Genomic DNA, 13,499 nt, shown 5'->3' with positions numbered 1-13,499 from the left:
ACACACACACACACACACACACACATGCACGTGTGATGTGATTCACTTATCTCTCTCTCTCTCTCTCTCTCTCTCTCTCACACACACACACACACACACACACACACACAATAACGTGCAATTCTCTCTCTCTCTCTCTCTCTCTCTCTCTCTCTCTCTCTCTCTCACACACACACACACACACACACACAATAGCGTGCAATTCTCTCTCTCTCTCTCTCTCTCTCTCTCTCTCTCTCTCTCTCTCTCTCTCTCTCTCTCTCACACACACACACACACACACACACACACACAAAGTATACCGCAGAGGGAAGACCATCATCCAGGAGTTTCGAACTCCTAAACCGGCCCCTGCTCTTGCCCCACAGGACCCCCCTTAGACTTTGCTTTTTCTTTTGCTGGACCCTCAGTCCTTAACTGATATGTATCGATTGCCCTCACTTAGAAGAAGTGGTTGTAATGTTTGTTTTTGGTCCCATGGGTCATATCTGACCTCCGTGGACGATAATTCTCTCTCTCTCTCTCTCTCTCTCTCTCTCTCTCTCTCTCTCTCTCTCTCTCACACACACACACACACACACACACACACACAATAGCGTGCAATTCGTTCTCCCATGAGCTTAGGTTGAGTTCACACTAACGCGGCGGCAATCACACCTCAAAAGATGAATTTCCAGCCGGAATAGCTTTGGAATGCATTCTTCCTCCGCCCATCTGTTCACATAGGAGTGGAAGTACCGAGTTCGATAATTTTCATCCGCCGTCCGTTGTGAACACCGGAGGCCGGCGGAAGCAACACTAAAAAGTTTTTTTTTTAAAGGGGTGTCAAAAGAAAAGCTTGCATTCTCTTCGCGAGCTGGCAACCTTTTCAAACACTTCCTCCGCGCGATGTGAACGGAGCAGGTGACATGGCGCTAGATAATTGGTTGGAGGCGTGCCTGCTTTGCCTTCTACCGCCTGCTGTGAACCCAGCCTTAGGCTGGGTTTAGACTGAACCAGCGGAAGAAACAAGGTTTCCTAAATGTGCCGCCGCCTAGTGTGAACAGTGTGGAGGAGGAAAAGTGAAAAAGTGAAGGGGGCTGAGAGAGGCCATCAACTCTTCCGGGGGGGGGGGGGTCGGAAGAAAAATGGAGGGCCCGACGGAAGAGTGCCTCAACTCCAACCAATTAAATTTTTGCCATAGAGGAAGAACGCCCCTTTGCTTTTTTCTTCCGTCGCCTAGTCTAAACCCACCCTTAGAGTGCGCTTGATGTTTTCAAAGGCAATAAAATAGTTGTAGACCTTTTATATATGCATTAGTTCAGAACTTCAGGTTTTATGTTATGCAATTTTTCTTCAGTGTATTACTTTGTGCTGTATTTTTCATGTATCTGTGCTTATATTTAAGTGTTAATTGGGTGGAAGCGAGAAGGAACAATATAAATAGCTTTGTTCAAGGTGTGTGTGGGTGCCTACATAAGTGTTGTGTATAAGTACTCATTGTGGTGAGTTTGTTGTGTCTATAATTAAGAATAGATTCTTCAAGAGAGGGATCCCCCGCCGACATGTGTTGCAAGCAGTCGAGTGAGCCTTGGAAGCTTGGTGACACAGACGGAGGGGGAGAGAGAGAGAGAGAGAGAGAGAGAGAGAGAGAGTGTCAATACGCGCGAGAAGGAGAGAGAGAGAGAGAGGCCGGCGGTCGGCCACACTAGTGACCCTAAAAGTTCTCTTCTTCTTCTTTCTCTTCAAAATCCTTGAGATCTTGTCAGCTTGTATCTATCTTCCAGCTTGGGTATTAGGCTGGGTTCAGACTGAGCGGCGGCAGTGCTCGCGCATGACTCGCCAGTGAATCATACGCATGCACGTTTGCTAGCGTGTTCATAGTGGGCGGCGACAGCGCTGCAGTTTCGATGTCAGCACACAAAGCAAACTCCCCCCTTGTCTTCAGAGCGCCCCCACCCCCCCCCCCCCCCCCCACCCCTCCTCTCTTATTATTCCTTATAAAATGGATCAAAGTCTTCTATTGTGTGCCTGTCACATCAACACAGAGATCAAGGCTATGCTCTTTTGCATTTGAGGGACTCTACAAGCACATGAAACCTCAAACGCCCCCCCCCCCCCCGCCAGTTTATTCCTTATAAAGTGTATCATTATCTTCTATTGTGAGCCTGTCACATCAACACAGAGAACAAGGCCATGCTCTTTTGCATTTGATGGACTTTACAAGCGCAGTGGGTAATCCGTATTTGACATGCTCTATTTTAATATTAAGCTTGTTTAATATGATCTATGGTGTACCAACATATGATCTATGGTGTACCAACATTTTATTTTATGGCGTTCTTGTAGGGTTGAAGCGTCAAGCGGCCAATGGCGGTGCAAATCGGCTCATTAAGGTCGCATTGACTTTTGCAATTCACACTTTTATGCATTGATCTCAACTTTGTGTGCACATCTTTAACATTATTATTTTTTTGTGGTGTAGGTACCATGGCGGTGCAAATCGGCTCATTAAGGTCGCATTGACTTTTGCAATTCACACTTTTATGCATTGATTTCAACTTTGTGTACACATCTTTATCATTATTATTATTTTGCAGTGTAGGTACCATGGACTCCAACCCAAATCAATTTTTTGACTCCCAACGGGAAGATGACGACCCTATTCTCCCCCAACCTCCGTTTTCTCAATCCACTTTCTATCCATATCCCCATCCTTCTTTCCACATGCCACCTCATGGCTACCAAGCCATGTTGAACTCTCCCTCCATCTCTCTTAATTCACCCTTTATGTTTAGACCCCCGAGTTATGGTTCTCAAATTCCACCACCTCATCCCTCTTGTAATGGAATTGGCCTATTAACTTGAGAGTAGCGGAAACTACTACTGAGAGTACTTTTGAGAAATTACTTTGTGAGCATAGTGGGTGAACATAATTGAAGATAGCAACATAAACTTAGCAATTAGTTAACTTGGCATGAACAATACTTTTGCAAGAGAGAGAATTTAGAGAACATGACAACAATTGAGGACCGGATTTATGTGGAGCCGGTCCCCCCTCCAATAGGCATTTGTATTATGATTTCTCCCATTAAGAGAGACTTGTTACAAAACAATCTTTGTGCTCCTTGTGACCTAGGTGATGTGCATCACAAACATAACATAAACTTTGAAGAAAGCTTTAACTATCCCAAGACCTCAAACACCTTCGAAGGTGGAGAGAGCTAGAAGGGAATGAGGGTAGGGAAGAGGAAGAAGAAACATTTCATAGGAGAAAGAATTAGTTCCTCACTTATCATAACTCTTCTTGCTAGCATACCTAATAGCATAGTAATGAAGAAGGAGAAGATGACAAGCTTAAACATTGAAGCATGGCTCTTGGTTAGATTTGCACTCCATAGCCAAGAGTGTTGGTGTAGGCTCTTAACCTCTACTTGCTTGGAGAAGGAGAGGGAGCTCTTGCACTTTGCTCAATGCATAATGAGAGTGTGTGTGAGTGTGTGTGGGAGAGTATACCCCCTAAACAACCCCCTAGCTTGCTTTGGTCGAGACCCCACCTTGTAGCTCATGCTTGAAGCTCACTGGACCCCTCCAGGCCTAGCCAATCACAAGCCGCAGGCATTACAAGCAACAAGGGTAGCCTTGGGACAAGTGTCCCCCTTTCCCCTTTGAGAGAGAGGACTTGATAAATGCAAAGACAATTCATTAATTCTCCTAAATTATCATTGGACCCCTTGGGTGGCCAACCGATAGGCTTGAGGAACACCATGAGGAGGAACTTGTCAAGTGTCCCCTTTGCTTTCTTTGTACTAGGCATGCCTTGTGTGAGTGTGTGCATGTGTGTGTTCTCTCTCATCCCCCCTCATGTAGGGCTCGCCCCCTCCTTGTAGGGATTGGATTTGCCTTTTGCACACCTCAAGCCACTCAACCTTGGGTTGGGTTCCCACCACAAGATTGGCCCTTAAGCCCCTCAAGCTTGGGCTGGGTTCTCACCTCAAGTACATCCCTAGCATCTCAAGCATGACAAGCACCTCAAGCATCTCAATCATCAAGCATCTCAAGCACCTTAGGCATCAAGCACGACAAGCACCCCAAGCTTGGGCTGGGTTCCCACCTCAAGCACAACCCTAACTTATCTAAGGTCAAAGGACTTTTACACTCATTATTGGAGGTCTTCAATGAAGCTAACCCTAAGGTCTTATTCTCCATTCGTTAGCCTTTCTCTTTGATAGACCATCCCTCATTTGGGCCCCTTTACCATTGGCCCCGTATTGAGATAGATCTATAAGCACATGTCTATATCTTAACCCTTGTTCCTGTTTATTCTCCCACATTAAATGATTAGTTTAATACAAGAAAATCATTTGGGTTGGTTAGATATTAGATTTTATGACATTACCCCTCTCTTGAAATCATAGTCGTCCTCGACTGTGAGGTAGAAGAGATAAAGCCTTAGTCATAAGTCAATATTACTTAGCGGATAGAGGATCCCTTTTTACCCTACGACATCTTTCCAAGATGGATAACTAATCTATTTGGTGCTTGGGAGACATAGCTGCCCCAAGCATGTCTGCTCTTTAGTCCATTTCATTCTCCCAAAGTAGAATGACAAATTCTACTTGGTTTTTGAGAGATGTCGTCGTCACAAACATGATTCTAAGCATGCATACTATTTAAATTTGTGCACAATTAAAAAGAGAATTAATCTTATAAGACAAAAACATGGGTCATTTAAAAGAAATTTGTACATTTGCTTACACTAATGCATCATTGTAAGCATTGACAAGGTTCATACTATCCTTAAGGTGTATTCCTTGCATCCATCTAGCATCCTCAAAAGGATAATTTTTGAACTTAATAAGATACCGTCGGATAATCTTACCATGTTGTAGTACCTTGTCTTCATGCTGAAGGATAGCTTCGGGTTGTAGCACCTCTTCTTGGTCTTCAACGTCGGGTGGGTCTTCAATAAATGGTTCACTTGGTGGCTGTCCTTTGTAGGGCTCAACTAGGCTCACATGAAAAGCATTGTGTATGAGCCAATGGTTGGGCAACTTGAGTTGGTAAGCTGTCTCGTTGACGGGTTTCAAGATTTGGAAAGGACCATAGTATCTTTTTGCTAGCTTAGCATAATACTTTTGATGGCCCGTAGGATTTTTGCCCGTCGTTTGCCTTAATCGAGCTTTAGGAAACTTGAGTAAGACCCAATCATTTTCTTTGAAGGTTAAGGCCCTTCTGTGCTTGTCAGCAGACATCAGATTTTTGCCTTTGTTAAGAGATGGATATAGCCTCCTTAATCTTTTAAAAAGATTCTTGTAGGTCACGGCTATACTCATCGGCGGCAAAGATCTTTCCATGTACTTTGAGTAGCAAGGGACTTTTAGATCTTCCCTCAATGATCTCAGAAGGTGCTTTTCCCATAGTAGTATGTACAATATTATTGTAGGCATACTCTACAAGAGGTAAGTACTTTTCCCATTGTGAGCGTTGATCTACTTCGGTAACATAAGTCTTGAGTAGACCGAGTATTGTAAGATTGGCTATCTCACTTTGGCCATCCGTTTGTGAGTGATAGGCCAAAGAGAAATTTAATCTTGTTCATAGATTTTCAAAGAGACCTTTCCAGAAATTACTGGTCATTCTAGGATCTCTATTTGACACGATGGATGTTGGTAATCCATGGTGTTTGAAAATCTGTGATATGAAGAGAGTTTCCATTTGGTGTGCCTTAATAGTCTTTTTGACAGGAATAAAGTGTGCTTGTTTGCTAAACCTATCAAATTGTCCATATTCCCGTATTCCCATGGATAGACTTGGGTAATCCAAAGGTGAAATCATGGATATACTCTCGCATGGTGAATTTGGGATAGGCAATGGTTGTAGTAATCCAGGTTGCTCATGCTTGGTCTTTTGGCATACTACGCATTTTGAAACATACTCTTGTATGTCCACTTTCATGGTAGGCCAATAGAAATACGTCTCTACTCCTCGAAGAGTCGGTTGAATACCTCGATGCCCCGCATAGGGAGGAGCATAGTATTCAAACATAACTTTCTCACGAAGGGAATGGGTAACACATAGCCTATTGCCGTGGAGAAGATAACCATCATGCAAGGTGAATGGTTCCTCTTTCTTCCCCAAAGCAAGGGCTGACATTATGTCTCTAAAGTCAGGGTCAGTAGCATACTCATCTATCATAGAGGATAGATCATTGTGAGGCCACTTGATTGTGCTTACCAGCTATGTGAGCAATATGGAAATTAAATTGCGAAAGAAAATTTTCCCACCTCATTTGTTTGTCGGAAAGCTTGGTTTGCATCATGAAATACTTGAGACTTTGGTGGTCGGTTCGTAGGATAAATGGAGTCCCCAATAGGTAGTTCTTCCATGTGTCTAGGGCATGTAGAACAACTAAAAGCTCTTTCTCATAAATGCCCAAGACTCGTTCATTTGTATTGAGCCTTCGGCTCTCATATGCTATGGCATGTCCTTCTTGAAGCAAAACTGCTCCAAGGCAATCACCACAAGCATCACATTGGACCTCAAATGGCTTTGAGAGATCCGGAAGCATGAGGACTGGTTGGGAGGTAAGCTTCTCCTTGAGCTTATCAAAAGCATTTTGCTCCTTAGCAGTCCATACATACTTAACGTTCTTCTTAGTTAAGTCATGTAGTGGTCCTCCTATTTGAGAGAATTTTGCTATGAAGCGTCTATAGTGTGCGCACATACCAATAAAGCTTCTTAGCTCATGTAGATTCCTTGGATTAGGCCATGCTTTTATTACCTCTAACTTCAATGGATCCATACGGTTGCCATCTTGAGAGATAATATGACCTAAGTATTGAATCTCTTGAAGCAAAAATTTACTTTTCTTTTGGTTGAGAAAAAGCTTATTCTCCCTCAATGCTTGAAAAATCACTTGGAGATGTTGCTTATGTTCCTCCAAAGACTTGGAGTAGATGATGATATCATCAAAGAACACTCCCGTGAATTTACGATAAGGTCTAAAAATTTTCTCCATTGAATGTAGCTGGTGCATTACTCAAGCCAAAAGGCATGACTAGATATTCCTAAAGACCAAACGCTGTGCGAAATGCGGTCTTTAGGATATCTTCATCCACTATCTTTATTTGATGATAGCCACTTTTAAGGTCAATCCTAATGAAGTAGGTAGAACCTTGTAGCTCATCAAACAGATCTTCTACTCGAGGCACGGGAAATCTGTTTTTGCTAGTGGTATGGTTTAGTGCTCGATAGTCCACACACATATGGTATGTACCATCTTTCTTTTGCACTAAAAGGACTGGAGAACAAAAGGGAGAGGAACTAGGCCTCACCGTCCCTTTGTCTACCAATTCCTGTACTTGTCTCATGATCGCCTCTTGTTGAGCTTGTGAGACTCAATAAGGAGGCTTGTTAGGTGGTGAGCTTCCTGGAAGGAGCACAATGCGATGGTCATCATCCCCTCGTTTTGGAGGTAAGTCCATAGGGATATCATCGATGAACACATCTTGCAATCCTTTTAGAAAATTAGACAAGTCTAACTCTTCTTGATTCCTACCATTTACATTTGATGAAACATTAGGACTCTTTGACAAAAATCATGTACGCAGAAACTGAGCTCTTCATTGACTTATCAAAAGCAGGAGGATTTACAAGTGGAATAGTGCAACCAGGCTCACTAGCATCTATATACGTGTTCTTTCCCCTGTAGGTGACTTAGATTCTCCTTTCAGGGAACTTCATATTGGTAGCCATGTGATCAAACCATGGCGCCCCTAGGATAGCATCGTCATGTTGGAGAGGAGAGATGAAACAATCTTCTTTGTCGACATAGCTTTGGACATGAAGCCTCAACTTCCCAATCAAGAGAGTAACGGAGGCTTGATATCCCTTGAAAGCTGTGTCAGCCATTACCATATCTCCCATCTTGAAAGCTTCAATGCCCAACTTGGTGGCCAACTCCATTGATATGAAGTTGTGAGTAGAGCGAGGGTCAAACAAGATGAAGGCATCATGCTCTCTTACCTTTCCCCAAGCATAGGAAAGTGATGATCCTTTGCAATGAACATCCTCTTTTGGAGCTTCCATGGTGGAATCCCTAGGAGTCTCATTGCGAGCATTCTTTTTGGGGCAAGAACGATAGCCATGTCCTTCCTCCCCACACTTGAAACACTTATGGTCCTTTGCCTTTGTAAACTCCCTTCTCCTTGGACCGATTGTTGTTGTTGTTGTTGGAAGTGCCTTGGGAAGAATTTTGAGCATTGGTTTTCCCCTTTGCATCATTTTTGTCTTTGTTTTCCATGGGCTTGACATTTCGTCTAGCCCCTTGATGGAAATTGATGCGTGAAGCAACCATGGTGTGATGGATTACTTTGCTAATAGAACCAATCTGTTGAGAGTTGATGTATTCGGCCATCTCTTCAGGTAATCCCGCACAGAATTGTTGCCTTTGCTCAACAAAGTCTATCTTTTGAAAGACAGTAGCCTTGAGATGTAAATCCCAAAACTTGTCTACATACTTGTGGATAGACTCATGAGAGAGAAGCTTCAAGCTGCGCCATTCGGTAAGCACTTCGTCCTTTGCATCACTTGCAAGGAATTGCTTCATGATGGAAACTCGTAGATTTTTCCATGTCTTTGGGGCTTTGACGTTGCCACAAAGGCTAGCCCACCATTATCGAGCCGATTTTTGAAAGTGCATAGCGACATGGCGTAGCTTGGAGGACTCTGTGAAGCCCTCGTCTCCAAAGGCCGCATCAAATTGCTGGATGAAGGCCAACACTTTATCGATAGCACCAAAGGTGCCATCATAGGTGAGAAAAGAGATACTCTTTCCTCCCTCCTTGAACTTCTTTAGCTTTTGTGACCTTTGCCATGCAGGGTATGATTTGCAATGTCCTCCCCTCTTGTATTCTCTAGGAGAATAGCCATAGCTTTCATCGGAAGAGGAGGAAGGTGAAGAAGAAGGAGAAGAGGGTGACCTCTTTCTAGCCCTTTTCTTCCTTTGTTTCCTCTCTTCCCTTTTAAAATGACGAGGAGAAGGACTATGTGTTGATCTTTTCCTCTTGGGAGGAGTGGGCGATCGTCTAGACCACCATCTTCGGGAGCCACATCTTCAGAGGAACTTAATGTTTCATTGCTTTCTTGCTCTTTGGATTCCTCCTCTTGAATTGGAGAGAGTCTTCTTTTGGGGGTCTCTTCAAGAGGCCTCCTAAGCTCTCTCTCCTCTTGGAGAGGAAGGGAAATCCCATAAGCACAAAGTTGTTGAGTAACTTCGGCTTGCAAAGCAGAGTTGCCCATAGCTTGCTGCAACCTAGTGATGAGATGATTCACAAACATGGGGGCATCATCATTAGCACCTTCATGTGCAAAATCATAGCTATCAATGTTCATTCTACTCTCTTGATTATTGTCAGTCATGTTAGTAGAATTTATGTATGTACTTGGTGTATGCTTTGGCAATTCAAAACTTTAGTTGCCACTCCTCTTAGCCTTTGAAAATTGGCTCTTAAGTATCTACACCCACGGCTCGAAGTGGTTAATTATAGAGAGAAGTAGAGTAGTTCTAACATAGCAGAGTTGCCAAGGGCTAGCTCCTTTCAGACTTCTTATGGCTCAATAATGGTAAAGCCGTAGGCAAGTCTAAAAAGACTCCATTATTAAGTCCAAAGCTCCCGAGGTGTGCACCATATCTCACATAGTGGGCTCAACAAAACTGATAATAGATCCCAGTTCCACTTACAATAATATAATTAACAAAATCAACCATTTATAGGCTACTTAAGGACCTCTCTTCTTAAGCAAGAAAAGAGAAACCAAATGCTCTGATACCAATGTAATGGAATTGGTCTGTTAACTTGAGAGTAGCGGAAATTAATGAGAGTATTTTTGAGAAATTACTTTGTGAGCATGGCGGGTGAACATAATTGAAGATAGCAACATAAACATAGCAATTAGTTAACTTGGCACGAACAATAATTTTGCAAGAGAGAGAATTTAGAGAACATGACAACAATTGAGGACCGGATTTATGTGGAGCCGGTCCCCCCTCCAATAGGCATTTGTATTATGATTTCTCCCATTAAGAGAGACTTGTTACAAAACAATCTTTGTGCTCCTTGTGACCTAGGTGATGCAATGAAGATGGAAAGATTCATGCATCACAAGCATAACATAAACTTTGATGAAAGCTTTAACTATCCCAAGCCTCAGTCCCAAGATAGGGAAGAGGAAGAAGAAACATTTCATAGGAGAAAGAATTAGCCTATTAACTTGAGAGTAGCGGAAACTACTGAGAGTACTTTTGAGAAATTACTTTGTGAGCATAGCGGGTGAACATAATTGAAGATAGCAACATAAACTTAGCAATTAGTTAGCTTGGCATGAACAATACTTTTGCAAGAGAGAGAATTTAGAGAACATGACAACAGTTGAGGACCGGATTTATGTGGAGCCGGTCCCCCCTCCAATAGGCATTTGTATTATGATTTCTCCCATTAAGAGAGACTTGTTACAAAACAATCTTTGTGCTCCTTGTTACCTAGGTGATGCAATGAAGATGGAAAGATTCGTGCATCACAAACATAACATAAACTTTGAAGAAAGCTTTAACTATCCCAAGACCTCAAACACCTTCGAAGGTGGAGAGAGCTAGAAGGGGATGAGGGTAGGGAAGAGGAAGAAGAAACATTTCATAGGAGAAAGAATTAGCTCCTCACTTATCATAACTCTTCTTGCTAGCATACATAATAGCATAGTAATGAAGAAGGAGAAGATGGAAAGCTTAAACATTGAAGCATGGCTCTTGGTTGGATTTGTACTCCATAGCCAAGAGTGTTGGTGTAGGCTCTCAATATCTACTTGCTTGGAGAAGGAGGGAGCTCTTGCACTTTGCTCAATGCATAATGAGAGTGTGTGTGAGTGTGTGTGGGAGAGTATACCCCCTAAGCAACCCCCTAGCTTGCTTTGGTCAACCCCCCCTTGTAGCTCATGCTTGAAGCTCATTGGACCCCTCCAGGCCTAGCCAATCACAAGCCGCAGGAATTACAAGCAACAAGGGTAGCCTTGGGACAAGTGTCCCCCTTTCCCCTTTGAGAGAGAGGACTTGATAAATGCAAAGACAATTCATTAATTCTCCTAAATTTTCATTGGACCCCTTGGGTGGCCAACCGATAGGCTTGAGGAACACCATGAGGAGGAACTTGACAAGTGTCCCCTTTGCTTTCTTTGTACTAGACATGCCTTGTGTGAGTGTGTGCGTGTGTGTGTTCTCTCTCATCCCCCCTCATGTAGGGCTCGCCCCCTCCTTGTAGGGATTGGATTTGACTTTTGCACACCTCAAGCCACTCAACCTTGGGTTGGGTTCCCACCACAAGATTGGCCCTTAAGCCCCTCAAGCTTGGGTTGGGTTCTCACCTCAAGTACAACCCTAGCATCTCAAGCATGACAAGCACCTCAGTCATCAAGCAGAACAAGCACCTCAAGCTTGGGCCGGGTTCCCACATCAAGCACAACCCTAGCTTACCTAAGGGCAAATGACTTTTGCACTCATTATTGGAGGTCCTCGATGAAGCTAACCCTAAGGTCTTATGCTCCATTGGTTAGCCGTGCTCTTTGATAGACCATCTCTCATTTGGCCCCTTTACCATTGGCCCCATGTTGAGATAGATCTATAAGCACATGTCTATATCTTAACCCTTGTTCCCATTTATTCTCCCACATTAAATGATCAGTTTAATATGAGAAAATCATTTGGGTTGGTTAAATATTAGATTTTATGACACCTCTCCTTCTCTAAATGCTCATAGCCCACATTCTCCTATGGCTACACACCCTTCTCATCCCTCACCCCCTTTGAGTGCCACTAGTCCTAACTCCAATATGGATGCTGCTCCCAATCATGTGGCATCCACTCCATCACCCTACCCTACCCCTAATCCCATGCAAGCTTCTCAACCCAAGGCAAGCCATGCCAAATCGTCGAAGAGGAAAGAAGTTACCAACGAGGAGGTTGTGCTACAAAACCAAGCCACAACAAAGAAGCCCAAAGCCTCGAAGAAGAAGAGCACCATTGACTTGGGAGATGATGACGACGGCGACAACAAGAAAAGAAAGTGGAAAGATTGGTGGGTGGACCAACTCCTTCATATCTGGGGGGCATGAATGAGGAGTTCAATAATCCCGGGAAGCAAGGGATTAATTTATGAGCAAAGGTGGCTACTAAAATAGCCGCCACTTACCTTGACTTTGATAAAGATAGTGAAAGTTGCCGCAAAAAGTGGCAAGCAGTATTGCAACAATACTATCAGGACAAAGCCCATAACTCAATTTTTGGTTATGATAGGAGGCATATATGCAAATGGTTCGACATAGTGGATGACTACTACCACACCAGAGCCAATGTTACTCATGTTAGCCACGCTTTTTCATCAACAATGGAGGATGTTACCCCAACAACTAGTGACACCTTAGAAGAAAACCCCTCCCCACATCAAGAGAAGACTCAACCCACCCTGTCCTCAAGCCGTAAAGTCGCTCCGAAGTACGAGGAGTCCTTGGACGAGATGGCCAGTACAAGGAAACTTCTCTTGGAGCATCTCAAGGAGATCGCTAAGCCAGAATATTGCCTTGGAGAAGGAGAGGCTCAATATACTAGCTGCAATGCGCATAACTATGAGTGATTTTTTGAAGGATTCTAGGGGGGTGACAAGTAGTTTTAAGCCATCCATGTTTCATAGATTCTATGTTTTTTCAAAGTTTTGTTGTAATTTGTCAAAGTTTCCAAAGCTTGCAGATTTTATTGTTGTGCTTCCGAAGTGTATGAAAATGTCTCAAGGTTTCAAAGTATGATAAAACTGCAGTAAGTTAAAGTGGGCCATGTACTAAATATCTTGCACCCTTTCAACGATTGCAGGATTCAATGGCCATATCCAAGCAAATGGCTCTCTATTGTGCATGGTTGTGTTCTTTAGTCATTTATGAATTGTTAAAGGAGCCCAACTTTCAAAATGATGAGTCCATAGGGAAAACTTGGTTGCATGTTTGCGAGTGCATGGCACGGCCTGCAAGCGTCAAGAAGATCGCCAAAACAGAAGGAGGGGTCATGAATGACGGCGAGCGTGTGCATACCCACGTCCACAAGGCTTTGTTTGATGCTATCTCCTAAGTGCTTACAATGCTAGCATGTTCAAGTGGTGTCTAGGGTCAGCAAAGAAACCTTCAATTTTCTTTGTGGGAACCTTGCACCCTTCATGCAGAAGAAATCCACAAACTTTCGCAAGGTTGTGCCAATAGCAGATAGAGTAGCCATCGCTCTTACCAGACTTTCTACTACTGGAGATGGACTCTTGGGCCTTGGTGACACTTATGGATGTGCCAAGCGTAAAACTTGTGGAATTGTACTTGATTTTTGCATGGCAATCGTGAAATCTGGCCTGAGGGATATGTACATCAAATGGCCTTCAAGCTCTCGACTTGTGACATTGGTGTAACATTCAATGGCCTAGTAACTTGTGTGT

The 13,499-nt window shown here is 43.4% G+C and overlaps 1 protein-coding gene across 1 annotated transcript; it reads left to right on the top strand.

Moving 5' to 3' along the window:
• The first annotated feature begins 2,589 nt into the window (after nt 1-2,589).
• Nucleotides 2,590-12,831, top strand: LOC147438055 (uncharacterized). Its single transcript, XM_086486057.1, has 3 exons — nt 2,590-2,829; nt 11,764-11,994; nt 12,739-12,831. Exons 1-3 carry the CDS (start codon nt 2,590-2,592, stop codon nt 12,829-12,831), a joined length of 564 nt encoding a protein of 187 aa, XP_086342183.1.
• Nucleotides 12,832-13,499: the final 668 nt, after the last annotated feature.

This window comes from Adiantum capillus-veneris, chromosome 17 (assembly GCF_014529385.1).
Source record: "Adiantum capillus-veneris isolate H3 chromosome 17, ASM1452938v2, whole genome shotgun sequence".
Classification (NCBI taxonomy): Eukaryota; Viridiplantae; Streptophyta; class Polypodiopsida; order Polypodiales; family Pteridaceae; genus Adiantum; species Adiantum capillus-veneris.
The sequence above is the reverse complement of the archived record's forward strand: the minus strand, read 5'-3'. Positions and strand labels throughout refer to the sequence as shown.